The sequence below is a fragment of the Solanum lycopersicum genome, chromosome 10 (assembly GCF_036512215.1).
Source record: "Solanum lycopersicum chromosome 10, SLM_r2.1".
Lineage (NCBI taxonomy): Eukaryota > Viridiplantae > Streptophyta > Magnoliopsida > Solanales > Solanaceae > Solanum > Solanum lycopersicum.
Window position 1 is genome coordinate 55,781,602 of NC_090809.1, and position 26,363 is coordinate 55,807,964.

General features: G+C 36.7%; 3 protein-coding genes across 3 annotated transcripts; 1 reads left to right on the plus strand and 2 right to left on the minus strand.

The window, feature by feature from the left end:
- Positions 1 to 398: 398 nt before the first annotated feature.
- On the minus strand, positions 399 to 2,093 carry LOC101243835 (24-methylenesterol C-methyltransferase 2). The gene has a single exon (XM_004248594.5). The coding sequence runs from the start codon at positions 1,991 to 1,993 to the stop codon at positions 920 to 922; it is 1,074 nt and encodes a 357-aa protein (XP_004248642.1). The 5' UTR covers positions 1,994 to 2,093; the 3' UTR covers positions 399 to 919.
- A 2,149-nt stretch (positions 2,094 to 4,242) lies between these two features.
- LOC138338941 (uncharacterized) lies at positions 4,243 to 7,740 on the plus strand. Its single transcript, XM_069290032.1, has one exon. It carries the CDS (start codon positions 4,243 to 4,245, stop codon positions 7,738 to 7,740), a length of 3,498 nt encoding a protein of 1,165 aa, XP_069146133.1.
- Positions 7,741 to 11,218: 3,478 nt separating this feature from the next.
- LOC138338942 (uncharacterized) lies at positions 11,219 to 14,172 on the minus strand. Its single transcript, XM_069290034.1, has 3 exons — positions 13,291 to 14,172; positions 12,156 to 13,238; positions 11,219 to 12,046 (listed from the first exon to the last, which is right to left on the minus strand). The coding sequence occupies exons 1-3, from the start codon at positions 14,170 to 14,172 to the stop codon at positions 11,219 to 11,221; spliced, it is 2,793 nt and encodes a 930-aa protein (XP_069146135.1).
- Positions 14,173 to 26,363: the final 12,191 nt, after the last annotated feature.

The following is a 26,363-nucleotide window of genomic DNA, read 5'->3' on the forward strand; positions in this document are numbered from 1 at the left end:
TTTTAATTTAACAAATAATAAAGGACCAAGAATACACCAATAATAATATGAATCTACTTAAATAAGGGATCATTTTTGTTAATTTTCTCAAAATCTCAATCTCAAAACTAATTAGTCAACTTTGCTGGCCAGCACAATACTGATCAATCACACAAAAAATATCTAAAATACCCACAAAATAGTATACACAGCTGGAACATATTATTTAAAAACCCACTAGTCATCAAAATTCCAATTTCTTCTAGAATTGTGCTATCAAATTTCAAAATTCCTTTGTTTTCTTCCTTCTCGACTAAGAAATTTAAAATATTCCCACCCCTCATCCTAAAGAATAATTCTTTTTAAAATAGACTAAACTAAAAAGAAAGATAGTAACACACAAATTAAAAAAGAGAAGATATTAAAAGTGATTCTTTTACTACTTTTTACCTTGAAATACTAACAATAAGTAACAAATAACAAATGTTATTTCTTATTATATCATAAGCATAGATTCCAAGCTAGAAATTAAGAAAAATACATAAGTATTCTTCAATTTATATTTGAAATTTCAGAATCATGCTTATACTATACCAGGGTCTATTATCCCTGAACTTATTTCATAAATAATTTTCCAACCCTTTTCGACCTAAATGGCACTAGCTTGAGAAAAATATCAACACACGTTAGACCCACGGGATAGTGTCACGTAAGCCGAAAAGGGGCAGAAAATTATTTACAAAATAAGTTGAGGGGTAATAGGACCTTATAGTATAAGTGTATTGCTGAAATTTCTGGCACAGATTGAGGAGGTATTTTCCGAGAAATTATACAAAAGGAATCAAAAAAATGCAATTAATTTAAATCGAATACGCCCAACAAAAAGAACCAATCCAATATTTTCGATCGTACTCAATTGTAATTAATAATCTGAAGATGTCTAGTGTTTTTCAGGCTTTCTGCATAGAATCATATGCATAGGACTAAAAATCCCTTTATCCCCACCTTTAGCCAAATAATCAGCTGTTTCAACCAACATCTTGTGCACATCTACTGTACCCTTAGGTGCAATTCCAAGCCATGAAAGCACTGTAACCACAATGTGATTTCTCCAATACGCAATTTTCCCCATCTGTAGCCTCGTCCACCATGGGTTCGATGGTGGCTTAGCTAAATCCTTCTCATCAACAACTTCAAATCCCACTTTCTTAGCGACCTCATATATATCACTATGTTTTCTCAATCCTGGAAGAGCATCGCCCCTTTCAATACCATGTATAATCGCAACATGTTCAGGATCATCCGAATTGAATAATTCAGTTGTAACCCATTCATATGAAACGTACATAGATCCAGGCTTTAACACCCTGTATATCTCTCTGTACACATCTTCGAGTTTTGGTGCATGACATGTTGCTTCAATGGAATAAACACCATCAAAACTGTTGTCATCAAAAGGCATTTCTAGAAAATTCCCACACACAACTTCACATAATGAGTCGAGGCCCGCTTTCTTATTGTGGAGTCGGGCCCTATTTACTTGATACTCATTAATAGTGATGCCAACAATATTAGCACCTGAATGGGCCGCGATGGCCCGCATAGGCCCGCCAACCCCGCAGCCTGCATCTAGAATTCGGGCTCCGGGCTTTACACCTAACAGATCTACAGCCCTCTGTTCGTGAATGCGTGTGCATTCACGATCAGATTTTCCAGGGATAGAAGGGGAAAAATGAAAAGATTGACCCCAACCCCATTCGTAAATATCGGTAACGAGATTGTAAAAAGTGTCTACAAAAGCAGGGACATTTTCGGTAGTTTCGATTTCTTTAGGACGACGGAAGAAAGACCAGTACTGTTTGTAATTGTCTTCAACTTTCTCTTTGGCGATAGAGCCACCGGAGAGTTCGACAGCACGTTTACCCTTTTGCTCGGCGGAGCCATGGATGCATATGAACCAATAGAGGCTAGCGGCGATAAGAGAAACCGTAGCGAAGAGAGCTAGAGCATCCATAGAAAAAAAAAGATTTAGAGTATTTTGAAAAAAATGTGAGTTGAAGCAGCCTATTTATCAAAGGAGGAAAGTGGGGCTTGGACTGTGACTGCACGAATAATTCGATTTTTATTGATATTATAATTATAAGATAAGTTATTTATATTACTAATGATACAATAACTTATTTCAAATATTTAATTTTAAAATAATTTATTTCCATTTAGTTATTCGGTGTCAGGGGTAGACTTACGTATATAACTGGAAATATATTGACGTTTGAATCATGGAAAATTCTTCGAGTTGGAATACTAAAATAGTTAATGGAAATTAAAAACTAAATACAAAAAAACAACATTGTAATCTCAAAAATCCAAAACTAGTCAGACTTGAAAATATTTTAATTAGAAGTTTTATTAAATTTCATGATCAAACAAATTTTTGAAGGTAAATTTTTAAGAAATATAAACTTTTTTCCTTTTTAAAAAAAAATTGAATTTAGTATTTATGTGTTGTATGTGTGCATCGTATCCATATAAAAAATATATACTAGACAGAAATATATATATATATATTTAAACAATATTGTGTTTGAATTGTATAATAAAGTTTAAAAATTAAATAGAAAATTACTGGTAATGTTGATCGTGGTAAATACTTTGGTGCTTTTTGTGCGACTGAAATGCTGAGTTTAAATACATGAAATCAACTGTTGGGAAAAAATTCATGTGATTAAGAAAATTTAAAATTTATTAAATATAAATTTATAAAACGATTCGGATTATGTTGAATTCATAAATATATTAATCCAAATAAATATAGTGGATTAATATATTTGAGTTAAATATTTAAGTCCAATTAATATGGATTTAATTAAAGTCTAAATTAATTGATTTGGGCCACATTGAATGAACCCAATTTGTTAAGCCCAATCTCATCTCATTTTAGAGCCCATCTTGGCACCACGTGTGCAGATGATGTGGCATGCCAAGTCAAATAAGAAAACCAACAGAATCATGACATGTGTCAAAGATGACAAGCCCGCTCCATAAAGCCCAAATACCATGTCACTTCAATCTGATTGGCTGAACGGAATCCTATTCCAATTTTAACTCCTCTATTCTAAAACTATAAATAGGGGTCCTCATAATTCAGAAAAGATACAGAAAATTCTAAACAAGAAGCTAGAGAAACTCTGTGGTACAAACGCCATTTAATTCTCTACAAAGCTACAAGTTTAAGAATTCAAGCATTCAAGTTCAAGAACGATCAAGATCAAGACCACCGAATCCAAGAACGAGCTCGAAGCCTTTGAGTTCAAATAAAAGTCAAGATCAAGATAAAGTTCAAGTTCAAGTTAATCGTAGATTCAAGAACAAGCTTTAAAGCCCTTGAATTTATATTTGAAAAGGCGAATTCAGAGGAATTATAGAGATTGTAACACTCGCATTTGAAATAATAAAATCGATTGTTGCTATAATTTTCCATTCTTGATTATTGTTTTCTCGACGCGAATTTTATTGTCTACAAATTCTGGCACGCCTAGTGGGACAATCTCTACCTCTCATCTCAACTTTTCAAACGTCAAAGAATATCAAGATGACTTCCATGAACAACAACTCTCGATCAACCGCCTCTAAGGTCACTAGCTCCAAGTTCTCTACTGAAGTTGAAGACATCCTTGGTGTTACCTTTGGAAGTTTTGGGGCTGTTACGAGAAGCAAGGCTGCTACACTAGGGCAACAAACGCTTCAAGTTTCGTCTGCATCAACCCCTGTTTTCGGGACTTCGACTCCAAAAGGAGCAAGTTCCTCCACAAATTCTCTAGAAGGAGGAAGTAGTGTTGCTGAAAAGATCAAGAAGACATTGGCTCTACTTGAGCAATCTGGTCCCAAGAACTCTACCACAAGGGAGAACTGTGATTCAACTTGTGAATCATCTCCACGTATATCGCGTAATGTGAGTCCACTGAAAATTAATTTACGCGACAAACTATTTTACTCTCCTGCATCTCCGATGATCATGCAAACGATGGTGACTACTGCTTCCTCTCCTGAGGAACAACTCGCAAATCTGACAAAGTTGGTTGAAGGATTGACGAAGCACGTACACCACCAAGAATCTCGAATTGATAAGTTGATGGACAGGATAGAAGGACTTTTAGATGGAGATGCAAGCCATGCACCTGGAAAGGGCATTGAAGTTCAAAAATCGAAGATCCTGCTAAGAAAGCCCCGTTTGTTAAAGAGATGCCAGTTTCTTTTGAAGGAATGATCCCACTCGATCGCTTGAAGGAGTTTATTGAAGGCACTATCAAAGATAAGTATGAAGTCTCCACCAAGTCTTCTCATATGTATGCTAAGCCATATACTGCTAGGATTGATAACTTCAAAATGCCTGCTGGTTATCAACCTCCCAAATTTCAACAATTTGAGGAAAAAGGAAATCCAAAACAACATGTCGCGCACTTTGTGGAGACATGTAACAATGCTGGAACATATGGAGACTATCTTGTCAAACAGTTTGTTCGCTTTCTAAAAGGAAATGCCTTTGATTGGTACACGGATCTCGAACCTAACTCTATTGATAGTTGGGAGCAACTAGAACATGAGTTTCTTAATCGCTTCTGTAGCACAAGGCGCACGGTGAACATGGTAGAACTCACGAATACTCGCCAAAGGAAGGATGAACCAGTCATAGATTTCATAAATCGGTGGAAGAACGCGAGCCTAAATTGCAAGGACAGGCTTAGTGAAGCTTCTGCAATCGAAATGTGTATTCAAGGAATGCACTGGGAGCTTCTTTACATCTTGCAAGGAATAAAACCAAAATCTTTCGAGGATTTAGCTACTCGCGCTCATGATATGGAGTTGAGCATGACATTTGCCGGAAAAGATATGACTATTGTCCATGACCGTCACAAAGGAAGGGACAAACAGGAACCTAAGAGATGGAGCAAGTTTCTGCCCAAAAATGACAACAAAGAATCCATGAGTGTAAATGTGTCACTCGCAAAGTTCACCATGAATGAGGGTGTAAAACAAAATGTGAGAACGACTTTCCAAGCACGTTCAAATCAAAAGTCGACGCTAAGGGAGATGCAAGGAAAAAAGTATCCCTTCTTGGATTCTGACGTTTCTGAAATTTTTGATGAATTGCTTGAGTTAAAGCTCATTGACTTGCCAGAGATGAAGCGACCCGATGAAGCTGGAAAAACTGATGACCCAAATTATTGCAAGTATCATAGACTTGTGAGTCATCCTCTTGAAAAATGTTTTGTCTTTAAGGATAGAGTGATGCGATTGGCTAACGAAAATAAAATTATCCTTGATGATGAGAAGGCTAGTTCTAACCATACCTCTATCACGTTTGGGTCACTGGATCCGGTCCAAATATATATCTCTGAAAAGCATGAAGAAGAGCCTGTAGACCAGAACGCTGACATAGATGATGATGAGGGTTGGATTCTTGTAACTAGGCGAAGACGCAACAAGTCAAGCCTACGAAAAGAATTATCCGAACAACCGGTTAGAGAAAAAATGGTGAAGAAATCAAAGAAGCAAAAATCAATCAAACGCCCTAAAAAGGCAAAGGTTGAAGTGCATCACTACCAAAGACCTCGACGTCTTGTGACTCTAGAGGAATTCTTGCCAAGCTCATTCGATAGAAAGTCTACTCAAGGAAATGTTGAGGCATCATGTTTCAATGTGGATAAAGAACAATCAATGAAGGTGCCTCCTGCTGTAAAAGAAGGAACAACGAGTGAATCCTCACCAAAAGTGTCTCCTGGGGAAGAAGAAAAAGAAACAAGGGAAATCTCAGAAATGATGTCTCTTTCATCTTCTGAAAAACCTATTGAACTTTCTTCCCAAGAAGCACATGTTTGTGATACTAAAATCACATTTACAGAAAACGATCTTCTATTTGGTGAAGCACTACACAATCGTCCTTTGTATATGGTGGGTCATGTGCTAGAGAAGAAGATAAATAGAATCTTAATAGATGAAGGATCTGGAGTCAACATTTTGCCTATCCACACATTGAAGGAACTTGGCATCACGACTGGGAAACTTAGTGAAAGTCGTCTGTTGATACAAGGATTTAATCAAGGTGGACAGAGGTCCATAGGCTCTATTAAATTAGAGATCCACATGGGAGATTTGCGATCAAGCGCATGGATGCATGTGATTGACGCAAAGACATCATACAACATATTACTTGGCAGGCCTTGGGTACATGAGAACAGAATTGTCTCATCTTCTTACTATCAATGTTTGAAATATCTTGAAGGTGGAATTGAAAGAAAGATAGTTGCAGATGATAATCCTTTCACCGAAGTGGAGACACACTTTGCGGATGCGAAATTCTATATGAGAAGTTATGTTGTTAAAGGGGTCAAATCCAATGACGTCAAATCAATCAAGATTGATAATATCGTAAACAAAAGAATTGATGCAGCTATCGAAAAGGTTAAAATTGAAACTAAAGACTCTTGTCCCATTCTTAATGAAGGGAATATCTTGTCTTCAAAGAAGAAGCAGACTTCTAGGCTTTGCTATGTTCCAAAGGAGAAGAGAAAACAACATCAACCATCTAACCTTGAAGAAAATGCATTAAGAGGGCTAACTTTTCCTATCAAACGGATTGATGCAATAAACTTGTCTGCAAAGTTGCCAGAAAAGTCAGTCGCTCAAGATCAAGTGCTAGATATGGCTCTCCCTAAAAAACGCACAAGAGAAGGTTTTGACCCCAATGCCTACAAGTTATTTGTAAAGGCAGGATACAACCCTAGTGAGCTATCAGCGCTAGGGAAACTACCATCAGAAGATACAACTAGGAAAGCGCGTGAAGGCCTAGGTTATAGCCAACCGCCGCCAATTCGCATTTCCATAAGAAGGGCCAGTAATAATCATATAACTTTTGAAGATGACATCACTGCTCCCAATAAAAGGCCTTCCGTCTTTGATCGACTTGGTGAAGCGACAACAAGAATTTCTGTGTTTGAGAGGTTAGGTCCTCTGAAAAAAAATAACAATAACATGAGAAGTTATTTAAAAGTTACAAGGCCTACTTCACATTTGGTTCGAAAGGATTTCAAAAGTTTGATTCCTTCTAGGATGAGGCGACGAGTGGAACTTGTGGTTTCCTGTAAAGAGGAACTCAAGGCAAAGGTTCATACTGTGGTTTACACCAAAGAGCGCGAGGAAGATGAAGAAAGTGTAGGTTCCTCAAATCATGTTACAATTCAAAATGAGTACGATTCTTTGCCTCAAAAGAAGATTGAAGAAGAGGTAGAAGGTATTTTCTCGTGTTATCATATATCGGTCAATGACAATGATCCTGTGGAAGAGGAAGATGTTAAAGATGCTCCTCCAGAACTTGAAGAAGGAGTAAAGATCACAATAGATCCTTTGAAGAAAGTTAACCTTGGCACTGATGAAGATCCGAAGCCAACTTACTTGAGTGCGTTTCTAGAAATTGATGAAGAAGCCGCTTACATGAATATACTCAAAAAATATAGAGATGTCTTCGCTTGGAGTTATAAAGAAATGCCTGGATTGAATCCTAGAGTAGCGGTCCATCAATTGGCAGTCAAAAATGGTTCTCGTCCTGTTAAACAAGCTCAAAGACGTTTTAGACCAGACTTGATTCCGTTGATTGAAAATGAAGTTAACAAACTCATTGAGGCGGGCTTTATTCGTGAGGTCAAATATCCTACATGGATTTCAAGTATTGTTCCTGTGAGGAAGAAGAATGGTCAAATTTGAGTCTGCGTTGACTTTAGAGATCTCAATAATGCATGCCCTAAAGATGAGTTTCCTCTTCCCATTCCAGAGTTGATGATTGATGCCACCACTGGTTATGAGGCAATGTCGTTCATGGATGGTTCTTCCGGATATAATCAAATCCGCATGTCACCAAAAGATGAAGAGCTCACTGCATTTCGCACGCCAAAAGGTATTTATTGCTACAAAGTGATGCCATTTGGTTTAAAGAACGCTGGTGCCACATATCAAAGGGCTATGCAAAATATCTTTGATGACTTGATCCATAAAAATGTTGAATGTTATGTTGATGATTTGGTAGTAAAGTCGAGAAAGAGGGGTGATCATTTGAAAGACTTAAGGATGGTGTTTGAGTTACTCCGACGATATCAACTAAGGATGAATCCATTGAAATGTGCCTTCGGAGTTACTTCCGGCAAGTTCCTTGGCTTTATTGTGAGACATCGAGGAATTGAAATTGATCAAGCCAAAGTCGATGCAATATCAAAGATGCCTGAACCTCGAGATATTCATGAGTTAAAAAGTCTCCAAGGAAAGTTAGCCTACTTGAGAAGGTTCATCTCAAATCTAGCAGGGAGATGTCAACCATTCAGTCATCTCATGAAGAAAGGTGCTCCTTTTAATTGGGACCAAACATGTAGCGAAGCCTTTAAAAGTATCAAATCGTATCTAGCGAAACCTCCGGTTTTGGCAGCCCCTATACCTGGAAAACCATTGATACTCTACATTGCAGCACAAGAAAGGTCTGTAGGAGCCCTGTTAGCTCAAGAGAATAGTGAAGGAAAAGAAAATGCTCTTTATTACTTAAGTAGAACGATGACGCCAAATGAGCTAAATTATTCGCCAATTGAAAAGTTATGCTTGGCACTAGTCTTCTCAATTCAAAAGATGAAGCATTATTTTCAAGCTCATGTTGTCCGCCTTATTTCTAGAGCAAATCCCATCAAGTTTGTTATGTCAAAACCTGTCCTTAGTGACCGACTAGCAAGATGGTACCTCCAATTCCAACAATTTGAGATTGTGTACATCCCTCAAAAATCCGTGAAGGGACAAGCACTAGCGGATTTCTTAGCAGACCATCCTATACCAAATGATTGGGATTTAACTGATGAGTTTCCTGATGAAGATGCGATGTTAATTGAAGTTCAACCTCCTTGGAAAATGTACTTTGACGGGGCTGCACATCGCGATGGAGCTGGTGCTGGCGTGGTGTTCATCACTTCACAAGAAGAGATTCTACCATTCTCTTTTACTCTAAAACAATGTTGCTCAAATAATGTCGCTGAATATCAAGCGCTGATACTTGGACTTGAAATGGCCGTTGACATGAAACAATTACATTTACAGGTCTTTGGTGACTCTCAGTTGGTGATTAATCAACTCTTAGGAAGTTATGAGGTAAAAAAGCCTGAATTGCGACCTTATCATGATTATGCTCAAAAGTTGATAAGATGGCTTGGGGATGTAACTCTTCAACATGTGCGTCGAACAGAGAATAAGAAAGCTGATGCATTGGCTACTCTAGCTTCAACGCTAACCCTTCCTGATCAGATGCATGTAACTGTCTGTCAGAAATGGATAGTACCACCGTCAAATGAGGAAGAATATATTGAAAATAAGCTTGATCATATCGTCGCCATGGTTGAAGCTGCGAAGGAAGATTGGAGACAACCCATCATTGACTACCTATGTTACGGGATACTTCCAGAAAATCCTAGAAGAAGAACTGACATACGTCGTCGTGCACCTCGTTTCCTTTACTACAAGGATACATTATATAGAAGATCATTTGAGGGTGTGTTATTACGATGTTTGGGAGAGGAAGAAACAATTCAAGCTCTGCAAGAAGCACACTCAGGAGTATGTGGATCACATCAATCTGGACCAAAACTTCATTTTCACATAAAGAGGATGGGGTATTACTGGCCAACCATGGTGAAAGATTGCTTATATTATGCCAGGAAATGCGATGCTTGTCAATTTCATGCAAATTTCATTCATCAGCCACCCGAAGTATTGCACCCAACCATCGCATCTTGGCCATTTGACGCTTGGGGACTAGATATTGTAGGACCATTACCAAAGTCTTCTGGTGGACACTTGTACATCTTGGCTGCAACTGATTACTTTTCAAAATGGGCTGAAGCTGTCGCTCTTAAAGAGGTAAAAAAAGAGAATGTTGCAAATTTTATCCGAGTAAATATTATCTATCGCTTTGGCATCCCTCGCTATATAATAACAGATAATGGCAAATCATTTGATAACAAGTTAATGAACAAGATTTGTGATCTTTTTTACTTTAAGCAGCGTAAATCTTCTATGTACCATGTTGCCGCTAATGGTCTTGCTGAAGCATTCAATAAGACTCTATGCAACCTACTCAAGAAAGTTGTCTCTAAATCCAAACGGGATTGGCATGAAAGAATGGAAGAAGCTTTGTGGGCATATAGGACAATATATCGCACACCAACTCAAGCAACACCATATTCACTTGCTTTTGGAGTTGAAGCAGTCCTGCCACTCGAGCGTCAAATTCCCTCCTTAAGACTTGCTATTCAAGAAGGGCTCACTGAGGAAGAAAATGCTCGATTGCGTCTTGCTGAGTTAGAAGCACTTGATGAAAAGAGGTTACAAGCCCAACAAAACCTTGAATGTTATCAAGCTCGTCTATCTCGTGCTTTTAATAAGAAGGTTCGCTTGAGGTGCTTTCAAGTTGGAGATCAAGTTCTCGCGGTAAGAAGACCCATCATTACTTCGCACAAGTCTGGGGGCAAATTTACCTTAAAATGGGATGGACCATATGTCGTACAAGAAGCATATTCAAATGGTGCTTACAAGCTTGTTGATGCTGATGCCTTAAGGATCGGTCCTATTAATGCCAAATTTCTAAAGAGATACTATCCTTGAAGGAAGATGATGCTCCTTAAGGTACGAGCCTAAACTGCATGTCACTCCTGGCCCGCAAGAGTATAAACTGTGTACGGCACAACCACAAAAAAAAATCACTCAAATCCCCAGAACTACGTTGTGACTTGATCTTCTTTATTGAGGTACGTAGGCGCTTAGAACCATATTCTAAGTTCAGTTGCATGAGTGTCAAAAAAATAAAAATGTTCCCACTTAAATTCAAAGAAAAGTCGAAGCGATATGTATATTATCTTTTGTCTCATCAAATCTTAGACTTGTACGAAGTATTGATGGGTTTATGGAAGGATCAAACCTTTATATATTTTTTTTTGAATTTACAAGTTAAAGGTTCTAAAACTTGTTACGAGTTGAAGCATCGGATTCCACAAAATTCACAAGTCAAGTTTAAATGTCCAAACTAAATAAAAATGTGGAACTTGCGCTATATTCATTCGTATTGACATGGAAAATGCGACATGACTTTGAATTAATAAAAGCTTGCAATCAAGAATTAAAGACCAATCGAAAGTTAAAAAGTAATAAAAAAAAGAGTCTAATCTAAGCGTAACTTGTAGTTGGTCAAATCTTGTCGACTAGCCTCCAAGCACTCTCTTTTCTGTTCCATACGAATTGAATCTTCAGGCGTTAATAAACTCATATTCTCGTAAGAGGATATCTCATCTTCCGTAGCTAAAATCTTGGCTTGAATATCCTTGACGTTCTTCTTAGCAGCGTCTAAAACAACTTCAAGACCCTCTCGCTCTCCTTGTAAAGTTGCTAGCTTCCGCTTAACCTTCTTTAGCGATTTCTTGTTAGAAGAGACATGTTTTGCCTTCTCACATTCTTCTACTTTGAATAATTCGAGACGTTCTTTGGCATTGGAAAGCAGTTCCATCTTCCTATCTTCAGGCTCCTTGTCAACAAAATTAGAGTGTTCTTGGTCATAAGAAGTAGCATGATCAAAAAGAGAATCTACCAAGCTTTTTAATGGTGAAAGATCTAATAAATTCATCTCACTCATCTCCTTGAAAATCTCATAAATATCATCTTTGTAAGATGAAATATTGTTTAGAGAAGTTCTGGAAAGTTTTCTACAGATCTCTTCCCAAAGACCCAAGATGTACTTCCTTTTGTGATTAAACACCACACCTCTTCCTTCGAAGACAGACATAGCACCATTTATCTTGGGAAGAACTCGGGAAAGCTCATTTGAGTTAGGAGCCAACCCCTTTAAAGTTTGGCCAGGAGAAGTAGACGATGACTCTTGATCTTTCTCGATATATGAAATTGGTTTTTCCTTAGGTCTCAATATCGCGGTAGACTCTTCGCTAACTTGTGGCCTCTCACGCGGTGATCCTTGTAAATTTCCATCAGCATCAACCTACAAACGAAAGGGGAAGGTTAGCAAGGTCATTTTATTTATTTATTTATTTATTTTTAAAAAAAATAAATAAATATATTTTTTTAAAAAAAATTATATATATATACACCTTGTTACTCTGAATTGTCAATGATCTAGAAGGATTATCGACGCTTCGGACTTCTACAATTTCAGCCCCAGATAGTTCAATTCTTTGCCTCTTCCAACATCGATCCTTGCTAGTTTTGCTTGTTTCTTGAAGGGACAGTTTACTAGAGAACAGAAATTGGGGGGATTTCTCTTTATCGGTAGGAGTATGAACCAGTTCTTTCTTAGATGCCTTAGAAAAGTTAAGCTTCTTGCTTTGATGTTGGGGAGCAAGTGGTGTCTTGACTTTTGAAAGTGTTTTCTCGATATCTTGACTTTTGTCTTCTAGAAGGGTAACAAATTCTGACCCAGCTTTTTCCACCATAACATCCAAATTATCCTCAAGAAACGTTCCATAAGACCTCTCCCACCAAGATGAATATTGGGTGGTATAAAGCTTCTTTGCGGAAGTTACCGCAGGAGGAAATGTCGCTTTAGACATAGTCACACGTGACACACAAATGCGCCAGTATCTAAGGCCTTCATCAAGTAACTCAACACGAATATCATTTTCTAAATAGCCAGGATTATCTTGATGGAAACCAAATTGACGACTAAATCGGTGCGGACTATATGGCTCAATGACAAAGGAACCTCCCCTCCTCAATGGAAGATAATTAAAACGAATGCTCATAAAATAAGCTTGATCCAACTCTGATGATTTTTCATCATCAATATAATAAGTTGGGTGAGGCCTACTAAGCATGGTTGCATTCCATACAATGTTCTCCCCCAGATGAACTCGCTTTCTTGCCTCATCTTTGTCAAAATACTTTGCAGCACCTTCTCCAGAATATACCACCATTCGTGGTAGAGAAGGTCCACTAGTAAGCGGATAGTGTGTTTTGAGATAATAAGCAAGCCAACCATAGACATAGTGAATGGGAAAACAAACTCTTACATGGTCCAACTGTGAAGAATTTGAAATTTTATTTAAGCCATGATATATGCTTGTTAAAATTGGAATCGCAAGGCTAACCCTTTTACCGCTCGCCATTAAACTCGCTATCTTGAAAGTCTCAGGTCGAATGAAATTGCCTTCTTCAGACGGAAGTACAAAGGCACATAACCAAATAAGTCTCATATTTCTGATGTTTCGCTCCAAGCTTAGAAAATACCATCTCTTGAGTAATTGACCATGTATTTATCTCAATAGGTATTTCACCTGTAGGATTATGAGTAGACGATAGACGCCGAGATTTCTTCTCTTTTCTTGGGGGAGCTAACTCATATTTGAGATCTTTCTTGCACCAAAATTGTATCCATTCATTGAAAGAGATTCCCATATTACCATGATTTTCCTCTTTAAGGTGATGAAAGGCAGCAAACATATATTCACAAGTTCGAGGAAGAAATCTTTCCCTCTTATCATTAAATCCTGTAAGTTCAGTGGAGTTTGGTATCACTTCTTCGTAAGGGTATCCGTTAATTGGCAAACCACCAAGAATATGCAAGTCCCAAAGAGATATGGATGTTTCCCCAGCAGATGTAAGTAATGTATTTGTTTGAGGGCACCAAGCCTCACAAAAGGCTTGTATAATATTGGAGTTCCGATCATAGGTAAAAAGAGAAGCAAATACAGCATCACGAATACAAGCACTGTTTAGAGTTTGCCCATTTTTGCTTAAGACATCTTCTGTCCATTCCCAGTACCCCGGAATGCAACAATATTCACCTTCAACCACAATATTGTCTCCCCAACGTAGTTCTTCTTGAATCATGCGGTGACCTAAATTTGAAAAGGTCTTCGCAACGTTCATACGATGAGGAATTGGTTTCTCAAGATACCATACTTTAGAGGTTTTATTAGATTTATGATTGTATTCAGATGTCCAACTTTTCATATAGAGTGTGTTTCTCAATTGTGGCCATGGATCAACATAACGACCAACAAAAGATTGTTGGACCAAAAGCTTAGTCTCCATCGTACCACCCTCTGATCCAACAATGAGATATTCGAGTTTAGAAGATGGACAAGTATAATCCTTGAAGAAAACCATTGTTCAAACTGCAGAAAATAAGAAGTAAAGAAAAGTGTTAATGTTTATTTACAATAATGCACGAAAGAAGATAAAACTCAAAAAGAAGGTTGTTAAGAAGGGGCAAATAATTTAAGCATTCAGGACCTTGTAACACCTTGAGTTTATCTTCAAGGCGGGAGCGTTACACGGTATTCTAGTAAATCTTCATGGTCAAGCATTCGGGGACCTTGTAACACCTTGAATTTATTTTCAAGGCGGGAGCGTTACAGCATTTTAGTAAAGCTTCATGGTTAAGCATTCGGGACCTTGTAACACCTTAAGGTTATCTTCAAGGCGGGAGCGTTACACGGTATTCTAGTAAAAGCTTCAAGTTGGTTAAGCATTCGGGACCTTGTAACACCTTGAATTTATTTTCAAAGCGGGAGTGTTACACGATATTCTAGTAAAGCTTCATGGTCAAACATTCAGGACCCTGAAACACCTTGAGTTTATTTTCAAGGCGGGAGCATTACACGGTATCCTATTAAAGCTTCAAGTTGATCAAGCATTCGGGACCTAGTAACGCCTTGAATTTATTTTTAAAGCAGGAGCGTTACACGGTATTCTAGTTTAGCCTCAAGTCGGTGATCTTTAAAGCGGAGAAGCTTCACACCTCAAAATCAATTTTTTGTGTGTTAAAATAGCTCTCCATTACATACCTTCCTATATATATATATATATATATATATATATATATATATATATATATATATAAACCCAGGACCTGCAAACATAAAAAAAAATACATAAAGAAACACATACATGTAGGCTCGCGTATTGCACTTCGAAAATATTCTGCGAGAGAAAGAGAAGTTCGTGATGATTGATGTTGAGAATAAAAAATATGGTAGCCTCTATTTATAGATGTTAATATGGGTTATGGCGGTGGAGAAATCCATATTCTATACCAAATTGTAATTCTATTTTAGGTATTAATATGCCACTAAAAGAATTCATATTTTAATACCAATTATAGTTCCTGTTTGCTAAAAAAAAAAGGAAAGAAAAATATCCTAAGTAAGTATGACAGTACGGATTGAATAATTAAATAAATGTATTTATTTATTAAAAAAAGAGAGGCTAAATAATCCTTTTCGTGCCACAATTAGATTGTTTGCTTATTATCCTTTCTCCTACATCTAATTGACTAAGGATAATTGGAGGTTGGCAATATGATAGCTAAATATCATTTATATGTCTCAATTACGTTGGAGTGTATACCAATAAGCTAAAATACATGGTATATAAATATCGTGTACGTAATACTTCAAGCCTAGTCTCTAAAAGATAAAATATTTCGACAAGACTTGAAGCAGGGGGCATTTGTAATCATTTAAAATTTATTAAATATAAATTTATAAAATGATTCGAATTATGTTGAATTCATAAATATATTAATCCAAATGAATATAGTGGATTAGTATAATTGAGTTAAATATTTAAGTCCAATTAATATGGATTTAATTAAAGTCTAAATTAATTGATTTGGGCCACATTGAATGAACCCAATTTGTTAAGCCCAATCTCATCTCATTTTAGAGTCCATCTTGGCACCACGTGTGCAGATGATGTGGCATGCCAAGTCAAATAAGAAAACCAACAGAATCATGACATGTGTCAAAGATGACAAGCCCGCTCCATAAAGCTCAAATACCATGTCACTTCAATCTGATTGGCTGAACGGAATCCTATTCCAATTTTAACTCCTCTATTCTAAAACTATAAATAGGGGTCCTCATAATTCAGAAAAGATACAGAAAATTCTAAACAAGAAGCTAGAGAAACTCTGTGGTACAAACGCCATTTAATTCTCTACAAAGCTACAAGTTTAAGAATTCAAGCATTCAAGTTCAAGAACGATCAAGATCAAAACCACCGAATTCAAGAACGAGCTCGAAGCCTTTGAGTTCAAATAAAAGTCAAGATCAAGATAAAGTTCAAGTTCAAGTTAATCGTAGATTCAAGAACAAGCTTTAAAGCCCTTGAATTTATATTTGAAAAGGCGAATTCAGAGGAATTATAGAGATTGTAACACTCGCATTTGAAATAATAAAATCGATTGTTGCTATAATTTTCCGTTCTTGATTATTGTTTTCTCGACGCGAATTTTATTGTCTACACAGAGAGCTTGATATTTTGAAAAATAAGTAAGACTTTTTTTCAATATGAGCACTTTTTGGTATATAGTGAGAAGCAAAAAAGTTACTTTGTATTCAAATTTAAATGAACACAACATAATTGAAGAGGAACAGATTAAATTTGATCAATTTTGAAACAACCACTTGAGAGTGTAATTTGAACAGGGTTCGAAAAATATTTTTCGTCAAATTTTTTTTGTTACGGTACGAAATTTTATTAATGTCTTTTATTCATGTACTAGTTAATAGTGTATTACAAAAAGTATATATAAGCCCACGTGAACACATTACTATTTATAATGATACAATATTTATGATGTCCACATTATCATATATATAACTTTACTACTATAACAGAAAAGCTCACTTCCTTGTCTCAAGCTATTAGTTAGTTTGTCGTTTTTTCTCTCTCCAAACGCGCGAAAAAATACAATGTGTAACAAATCAAAGTGTAACTATAATTAGTGAAAGTGCAGCTAAGTGTTCCTATTTAATGCTGAATATTTACTGGGTGTGAAAAAAATATGAACTCCATAAGCCTAATCTAATACTCAACAATGTATATATGAAAAGTTGTAATTTGAATACACTTTTTAAGTCAAAGGTCGTCAACTTCTGCAAATAAATTCGTTAAGAAATGGACTAAAAAAACTAACTTTAAAAACTTTGCTCAGGAGGTACAAAACAATGTAGAACACTTAACAAAAATCAACTGTCATTATGTTGATATTGTCAAAAACTATTTACGGAAAGTTTAGGTGGCTCACCCACCAAATATGCACATAAACCTCTACATATACCCCGTGACGTAGCTGCATTTAAATGATATATATTTAAAGTTGGACATTCTTGATAAAAATTATATTTTTGGCACAGTAATATTAGGTGTCCATTTGAACCACTTCAAATAACACAACATTTTTTTAATTTTATTTTGACAGTTACACACTGCTATTCTGAACAACTTTAATAAAATTTCTAGCAACGCAGATCTAGCCAACTACACACACAAAAAAGAAGATATTATCCTAAATATTTGACCGCATGAACTGATTTTGGAGATGAAATTGCTGCTGAAAACTTTTGCGCTTTGGCCCAACATCTATCCTAAAGAGCAAACAAAAGTTCTGTTGCAAATGAATGGGTTTTAGTCCATTTCCTATTTTAATCACTGAAAATATCTGCTACACTTGGCCTTTCCTAGTCCGTTTTCAGATGTGTGCCAGTGTATATATATATATTCATTGAGTGTATATTTTGTATATATACGTATACTGACGATATACAACCCCTGTTTCCTGTATATATTAACTTCCACTTCAACTTGTAATAAATTCAATTTCCTAAACAAAATCGTGGCTGCCTCGAGACATTCAGGCTCGGTGTAGCAGAAATGCACAATGAGAATTCAAAGTCCAATGGAGGACTCGTTCATAGTTCCTCTTTAGTGAGCACAACAAGCTTGATCATGAAGGTGAACCACGACAACGACTAGATGAGCTCCGGCGAATTCCAATGAACTCGAAAAACAAAAATATTAGAGCCCTTAACTCTAAATTTTGAAGCTATTTGGGGACCTTTATGTTTTCAAAAACTCATATGAAATTGTGTGTTTTTAGGGGGTCCAATATGGCTTGTAGTGTAAATTGTATTATTTGTTGTTGTGGACTGTTGGAATTGGAATGTTGGACTAATACTGATAATGAAATTGTGCCAAAAGAAAGCTGAAAATGAATTTAAAAGGGATTGACAATGGTTATATTAGTAATTAGAAAATAGTCATATGAATTACAGTTGTACTTTATTAGATTAAAGAATGTTGTCGAATTGAGTTCGATTAGTAAATTTGGCTAAAACTTAAATTAGACGAATTATAATTAATTAACGAGCTTTTTTATCTTAACGAAATAAAATAATTAACTCAATGAATTATAATTAAACTAAACTAAATAAATAGAATATTTAGCTAAGAACAAGTCTTTTTTGAAACGATTTTCGTATATATATATATATATATATATATATATATATAGAGAGAGAGAGAGAGAGAGAGAGAGAGACCCAATGTATGTTAGCTTTTTTTCTTCCAATATGACACAAATGAAATTTGAAAAAGCTAACTAATTTTTTTATGTGTTTTTTTAAAAAAAATATTTTTAATTGTTACTATATATACCTTTATGTCATTTTAGAATAATATATGTTACTCTATTTGTTTCATTTTATGTGATATAAGTAATTTTAGGAAAATCAAAGAAATTTCTTATATGGTTCTGACATAGTTTTAGTTGTCATTTTATTGTGATTCATAGTACTTTTTAGTTCTTACGTTATTTTTAAATAATATATGCAACTTTTTTTTGTTTCCATAAAATAAGGGAATTAATCAAATTTCATTATGCTTTTAAACTATTTTTTCTAAAAATATCTTAAATTGTTGCATTGTGTTCTTGAGCTTCTTTGTTATGTAATTTTCAAATATGTAATAAATTAGAAATTAAAATGAAGAATTAAAGTTTTCAAATCATTATATTTCATTTTTAATATATGATTCCCTCCTTTTCGATTTATATGAACTTATTTTTTAGTTTCATTTGAAAAAGAAAATAACTTCTGAATTTTAATTTTATTATATAGCATATTTAAGATCGCGAAATAAAAAAATATTTCAATGCACAAAATTTAAATATACATATAAATTTTAGTTTTAATTTTGATTGATTTTACCTAATATTATACTTGATATATAATTATTAAGAACTAAGTGTAATCATAATTTATTTACTTTCATATAATAAATAAATATCACAATAATTCATAAAAAGTGAAGAAATAACAATAAATGAGGTATACAAATAATAATAAGATGTTTCTAGAAGTATTTAATTTTCTTGTTATCATTCTTGGTAGATTTTTATTTGTCTGAAATAACATTTTTACCTTTGATCATCATTCACTTCATATATAAAAAGATGTTGCTAGAATTATTTATTCTTGATAGATTTTATTAGAATGAAATTACATTTTTATTCTTGGTCGTCTTTAATTCAAATATATCATCTTATTCATTTTTATTTGTAAAGTTACTTTTTAATATTTTTTTCTTTAATTTCAATCTAATATATATTATTAATTTTATCACACTTATTTGTTTTTAAATATATTAATTAGAACCAAAATAAAGATGAAAATAATTAATTCATGATAAATTTTTATATAAAAAGTAAACATTTTTTATAAGCATCATAAATTGAAAAAATATTAAGAACTAAATTAAAGTAATAATAAAATAGAGTAATAATAAAATGGGAAAATTGTATAGGATAGCAAACTAATAACTTAAAATAAATGGAGTAGCTAGGGTTTGATTTAATTGTGCTCCATAGCACACGTTTGCAAAAAATTGTCAGGCGCCTCTCTCCCAAATGTCTCGCTCGCCACTCTCCTCCAATCTCTCGCTCGCTTCCTCACTTTTTATACAAACACAAATGTATAAAAATTGTTTCTAATTGTATAAAACAGAGAAAATTGTATAAATACATATATTTTTGTTCCCCTCTCTCCCCTCTTCCAGATCTCGCTGGCCACTCTCCCAAATCTCGCTCGCCACCCTCGCCTTTCTCACTTATACAAACAGAAGCGAAATGTATAAATTGTCTTTCTGTTTGTATAAAGCGTGAGAAAATTGTATATACACATGCAACTACATATATTTTCGTCCTATACACTTATAATTATACAATAAGAATACTCTCATGCCAGTTTCTTTTGTCTTTCACTCTTTCTCATTTTATACAATTTTTAAATTGTATCTAATTTCTCTCTTTCTCGTTTTATGTAATTTGATTCAATTGTATATTCCTTGTCAAGTCTCTTTTGTCTTTCTCTCTTTCTCATTTTATACAAATTCAAATTGTATATAATCGTTCTATACACTTATAATAATATAATTCGTTTTATATACTTCGTTTTTATATAGTTCTTTGCCAACTGTCTTTCTCTTTCTTGTTTTATACACTTTGTTTTATACAATTCGCTTCAACTGTATATGTATAGCGAATTATACAGTTTTTATGTTTGTTATGGAGCGCAATTATGCAAACTTTGCTATAGCATACAAATATGAATTTTTTATTTGCTATATGTGAAAGTTGCCCTAATAAAATAGATATCACAATAACTCATAAAAGAAAAGAAAGTGAAGTAATAACAAAATAAGTTAATGGTAATAACAATAACTTAAGATGCTTCTAGAACTATTTAATTTTCTTGTTATCATTCTTGATAGATTTTTGTTAGTGTGAAATTACATTTTGAGGGCCCAATATAATCAATTATCTGTATAATTTTAATTTTTTTTTACCTAAATTCACATATTATTTTCTAATAATTTCTAAAATTTTCTAGCATTAAAACAAAAATCCTCTATCAGATTGTAACGACCCGTTTAGTCGTCTTGAGCAACAGACTTCAATTCTGGAAAAACTGGCAGAAGCGACGGACCGTCGCAGGGTCTCGTTTCAAAACACTTAGAAAATCTGAAATTGGGTACTGAAAATTGACTCTCTAAACTTCGTGACGGAATGGCAGGACGGACCGTCACGGAGACTTCAGTGAAAATCCACTCTCTAAACTTTGCGACGACCTGCAGGACGGACCGTCGCAGGCACGACGGTCCGTCACAGATTGCGCAAATCCCAGGCAGAATCGGATTTCCTTACACGTTTTAAGGGACGTTTTTGGACTATTCTTTCCTTAATTATAGATTTCGTGGGTTTATATTAATAACTCAAATTCTTGGGGGTTAAAAGAGGTAACCCTAAGTTAATTAGTGGGGTATTATCGCCATCTTTTATTCTTAATTATATACTAATTAGGGTAAAAGAAAGAGGGTTTGAATAAGAAAAATAAGAAAGAACAAAAAGAGACAGAAAAGGAAAGAGAACGAGTAGAAAGAGAGAGAAACGAAGAGGATAGCAAGGATTCTGAGAAGATAGCTTGTTGATTTCAATTCTTCGGTGGAGGTAGGTTATGGTTATTTCATGCTATTCGTAGTAAACTCTTAATAGTGAATGATATGTGTTAGTAGTATTGTAAACCCTTCTATATGCTTAATTGTATGCTTGCATGAATGATGTGATTATGTAATTATGAATAAATAAGCATGATGAAGCTATTGAATCCCAAATCTTGAAAAGAAACCCTAATCTACTTTGATAATGATGATGCCTTGGTATGAAAGAAGGCTTGATGGATGAAAGTAGTGAGATTAGGGGATCGGGTGCCACGTTCCAGTACCAGGATAGAATATGGATCGGGTGTCACGTTCCGACACCAGGATAGAATATGGATCGGGTGCCACGTTCCGGTACCAGGATAGAATATGGATCGGGTGTCACGTTCCGACACCAGGATAGAATATATATGGATCGGGTGCCACGTTCCGGTACCAGGATAGTATATGAGGATCGGAGTGTCACGTTCCGACACCAGGATAGAATATGGATCGGGTGCCACGTTCCGGTACCAGGATAGAATATGGATCGGGTGTCACGTTCCGACACCAGGATAGAATATGGATCGGGTGCCACGTTCCGGTACCAGGATAGTATATTGAGGAGCGGAGTGTCACGTACCGACACGAGGGGAATAAAGATAATGAATCTTGAAATATGATAATATATCCAATCTAATGAACTAAATTCCCAAATGAGTATGATGAGGAGGTGTGAGTCCTCATTGATGTGCTTGGTGTTGTAACCAAGGGTTATGGTAACTATAAATGCTGCATGTTAAGGATATTAGTTGATTTTATGATATTGCTTAATACGTACTGTTCCCTATTTTGAGTTGGCCGATGATATCTACTCAGTACCCGTGGTTTGTACTGACCCCTACTTTTATGTTTTTCTTCTTGTTATTTGTGGAGTGCAGCAAACGTGCCGTCATCTTCGACTCAACAGTAACTCAAGCCAGTCTTCGTCACACCGGATCTTCAGGGTGAGCTAACGCGTCTAGCTTGGACTGGATCTTCTCCTTCATGTCTTGATGCCTTGAACCTCCGGCATGGACTAGCTTCTTATGTATTTTTAGCTTTTAGAAACTCTTAGAATTAGTATTTTAAAGTAGATGTTCTTGTGATGATGACTTCCAGGTTTTGGAAATAATAGATGTTGAATATTGATAGTTATTGAATTGGTTTTTATTAATGAGTTTAAGTCTTTCGCATTATTTTCTGTTGATGTTACATTGAAATGTTAAAGTTTAGATTGGTTGGTTCGCTCACATAGGAGGGTAAGTGTGGGTGCCAGTCGCGGCCCGGATTTGGGTCGTGACAAACTTGGTATCAGAGCATTAGGTTCGTTGGTCTCATCACACAAGAACGAGTCTAGTAGAGTCTTGAGGAACGGTAGGGGGACGCCTTTACTTTTCTTTGAGAGGCTATAGGACTTTAGGAAAATTCCATTCTTTCTTTCTTTCTTTCGTGCTACTACTTGAATCCAATTGGTATCTAGGTGATACAAATTGGTATCTGACCATCTTCACTCTCTTTCGCAGATGGTTAGAACTAGAGCAACGACTACGCCAACACCAACACCAGCACCAGCAGGACAAGGTGCGTCTGAGCCAGCCACTGGGGCTGTGGCTCGAGGAAGAGCAACGACAAGAGGTCGTGGTAGAGGTCGTGGGAGGACGTCCTCTAGAGGAAGAGGACGAGCACCTAGCCCATCTGATACTAGGGCAGTGACTCCCCCACCGACTGAGGAAGTGATAAGAGAGGGGGAGGATGGGGTGAATGAACAAGTGCAAAATGAGGAAATGCTACCCCAACCTACCCCAGAGATGATCAATCAGGTTCTGGCTTATCTTAGCGGGTTGTCTGATCAGGGCCAGACACCCCCAGTGTTTTTTGCACCAGCACCTCAGGCTCCGGAGGTACAACATGCGGCTACTATGGCTCCCCGCATGGATGTTCCATTGGAAATAGGCACGTTTCCACGTTTGACTACTGGGCCTATAATGACAAATGATCAGCATGAACTTTTCAGTAAGTTCTTGAAATTGAAACCTCCAGTCTTCAAGGGTGCGGAATCTGAGGATGCTTATGATTTTCTGGTTGACTGTCATGAGCTACTACACAAGATGGGTATAGTAGAACGGTTTGGTGTTGAGTTCGTGAGTTATCAGTTTCAAGGGAACGCCAAAATGTAATGGCGGTCACATATTGAGTGTCAACCAACAGAGGCACCACCTATGACTTGGGCCTCATTCTCTAGCTTGTTTATGGAGAAGTATATCCCCCGAACTTTGAGGGATAGGAAAAGGGATGAGTTCTTGAGCCTAGAGCAAGGTAGGATGTCGGTAAATGCTTACGAGGCTAGGTTTCACGCACTATCCAGATATGCCACCCAATTATGTTTCAGTCCCCAAGATCGAATTCATCGGTTTGTGAAGGGGTTGAGGTCAGAATTGCGGATTTCGGCCTTACAGATAGCGGCAACGGCAAAATCCTTCCAAGAGGTGGTAGACTTTGTGATAGAAGTGGAAGGAGTGAAGCCAGACGACTTCACTACGACATCGACATCAAAAAGGTTTCGAAAGGGAGGTGAGTTTAACGGTACTTACACTAGAGGACAGGGTTCGGGAAGTTACTCAGTCCGACCAATTCAGTCTTCATTACAGACTGTAGTTGGGGGTCCACCTCCGACCGGTCAACACTTCTCTGAGAGACCTATGCATGAACCTAGAGAGTGCTATGGATGTGGGGAGATTGGACATATTAAGAGATATTGTCCAAAACAGAGTTACAGACCTCCAAATGTTAGAGGTAGAGGTGGTCATGGCAGAGGCCGTTATTCTGGAGGACGTGGTGGTCAAGGTAATGGTGGTCACCAGAACGGCCGAGGTGATGGGCAACCTGGAGCCACTACATCACAACATGGTAGGGGCAACAGACAGACAAACGATAGGGCCCATTGTTACGCTTTCCCTGGGCGGTCTGAAGCGGAGGCATCTGATGCTGTCATCACAGGTAATCTTCTGGTTTGTGATTGCATGGCTTCTGTATTGTTTGATCCTGGATCCACGTTTTCTTATGTATCTTCCTCATTTGCTAATGGTCTAAATTTACATTGTGAATTACTTGATATGCCTATTCGTGTCTCTACTCCAATGGGTGAGTCTGTGGTAGTTGAAAAGGTATATAGGTCTTGTTTGGTAAACTTTGTGGGGAGCAACACTTATGTAGATTTGGTTATCTTAGAAATGGATGATTTTGATGTGATTCTGGGTATGACTTGGCTTTCTCCGCAATTTGCAATCTTGGATTGTAATGCTAAAACGGTGACGTTAGCCAAGCCTGGGACAGACCCGTTAGTGTGGGAGGGTGACTACACTTCCAATCCGGTCCGCATCGTCTCTTTTCTTCGTGCTAAGAAAATGATTAGTAAAGGGTGTTTAGCTTTCTTGGCACATCTCAAGGATGACACTACCCAAGTACCTTCGATTGAGTCGGTTTCAGTAGTTCGTGAGTTTCTGGATGTGTTCCCTGCAGATCTTCCTGGTATGCCACCGGATAGGGATATTGACTTCTGTATTGATCTCGAACCGAGCACACGCCCCATTTCTATACCCCCTTATAGAATGGCTCCCGCGGAGTTAAGAGAGTTAAAAGCACAACTTCAAGAGTTATTGAACAAAGGCTTTATTAGACCAAGTGCATCTCCTTGGGGTGCTCCGGTTTTGTTTGTAAAGAAGAAGGATGGGAGTTTTCGAATGTGTATAGACTACAGACAACTAAACAAGGTAACCATAAAGAACAAGTATCCTCTTCCCCGCATTGATGACTTGTTCGATCAGTTACAAGGTGCTTGTGTCTTCTCTAAGATTGATTTGAGATCCGGTTATCATCAATTGAAAATACGGGCAACGGATGTGCCAAAAACTGCTTTTCGAACTAGGTATGGGCATTACGAATTTGTAGTGATGTCTTTTGGTCTAACGAATGCCCCTACTGCGTTCATGAGCTTGATGAACGAGATTTTTAAGCCATATTTGGACCTCTTCGTGATCGTATTTAGTGATGATATATTGGTATACTCAAAGAGCAAGAAGGAGCATGAAGAGCATTTGAGATTGGTATTGGAAATTTTAAGGGAGAAAAAGCTTTATGCCAAGTTCTCTAAGTGTGAGTTTTGGCTAGATGCAGTGTCCTTCTTGGGGCACGTGGTTTCTAAGGAAGGAGTGATGGTGGATCCTTCTAAGATTGAAACAGTGAAGAATTGGGTAAGACCCACTAATGTGTCAGAAATAAGGAGCTTTGTTGGGTTAGCTAGCTACTACCGCCGGATTTGTCAAGGGATTCTCTTCTATTGCTTCCCAATTGACGAACTTGACTAAGCAGAATGTTCCATTTGTATGGTCGGATGAGTGTGAGGAAAGCTTTCAGAAGCTCAAGACTTTGTTGACTACCGCACCTATCCTTACCTTGCCAGTAGAGGGTAAGAACTTCATTGTTTATTGTGATGCATCCTATTCTGGTTTGGGTGCAGTACTAATGCAAGAGAAGAGTGTGATTGCTTATGCCTCAAGGCAACTAAAGGTGCATGAACGTAACTATCCGACCTACGATTTGGAATTGGCTGCGGTGGTGTTTGCATTAAAGCAATGGAGACACTATTTGTATGGGGTTAAGTGTGAGATCTATACGGATCATCGTAGCCTACAGTATGTCTTTAGTCAGAAAGATTTGAACTTAAGACAGAGGAGATGGATGGAGTTACTAAAGGACTACGATATCACTATCTTGTATCATCCGGGAAAGGCGAATGTTGTAGCGGATGCTTTAAGTAGAAAGGCGGGAAGCATGGGAAGTCTAGCTCACTTGCAAGCTTCTAGACGCCCTTTGGCTAGAGAGGTTCAGACTCTAGCTAATGACTTGATGAGATTAGAAGTAAATGAGAAGGGAGGATTGTTGGCTTCTGTGGAGTCAAGATTTTCTTTTCTTGACAAAATTAAGGGAAAACAGTTTGA

Excerpts from the sequence above, each read along its gene's own strand:
- LOC101243835 (XM_004248594.5), bottom strand. The coding sequence starts at position 1,993 with ATGGATGCTCTAGCTCTCTTCGCTACGGTTTCTCTTATCGCCGCTAGC.
- LOC138338941 (XM_069290032.1), top strand. The coding sequence starts at position 4,243 with ATGATCCCACTCGATCGCTTGAAGGAGTTTATTGAAGGCACTATCAAA.
- LOC138338942 (XM_069290034.1), bottom strand. The coding sequence starts at position 14,172 with ATGGTTTTCTTCAAGGATTATACTTGTCCATCTTCTAAACTCGAATAT. Across the intron at positions 13,239-13,290 it reads GGTCAATTACTCAAGAGATG|TGTGCCTTTGTACTTCCGTC; the intron begins GTATTTTCTAAG and ends CTTATTTGGTTA. Across the intron at positions 12,047-12,155 it reads TGACAATTCAGAGTAACAAG|GTTGATGCTGATGGAAATTT; the intron begins GTGTATATATAT and ends TTTCGTTTGTAG.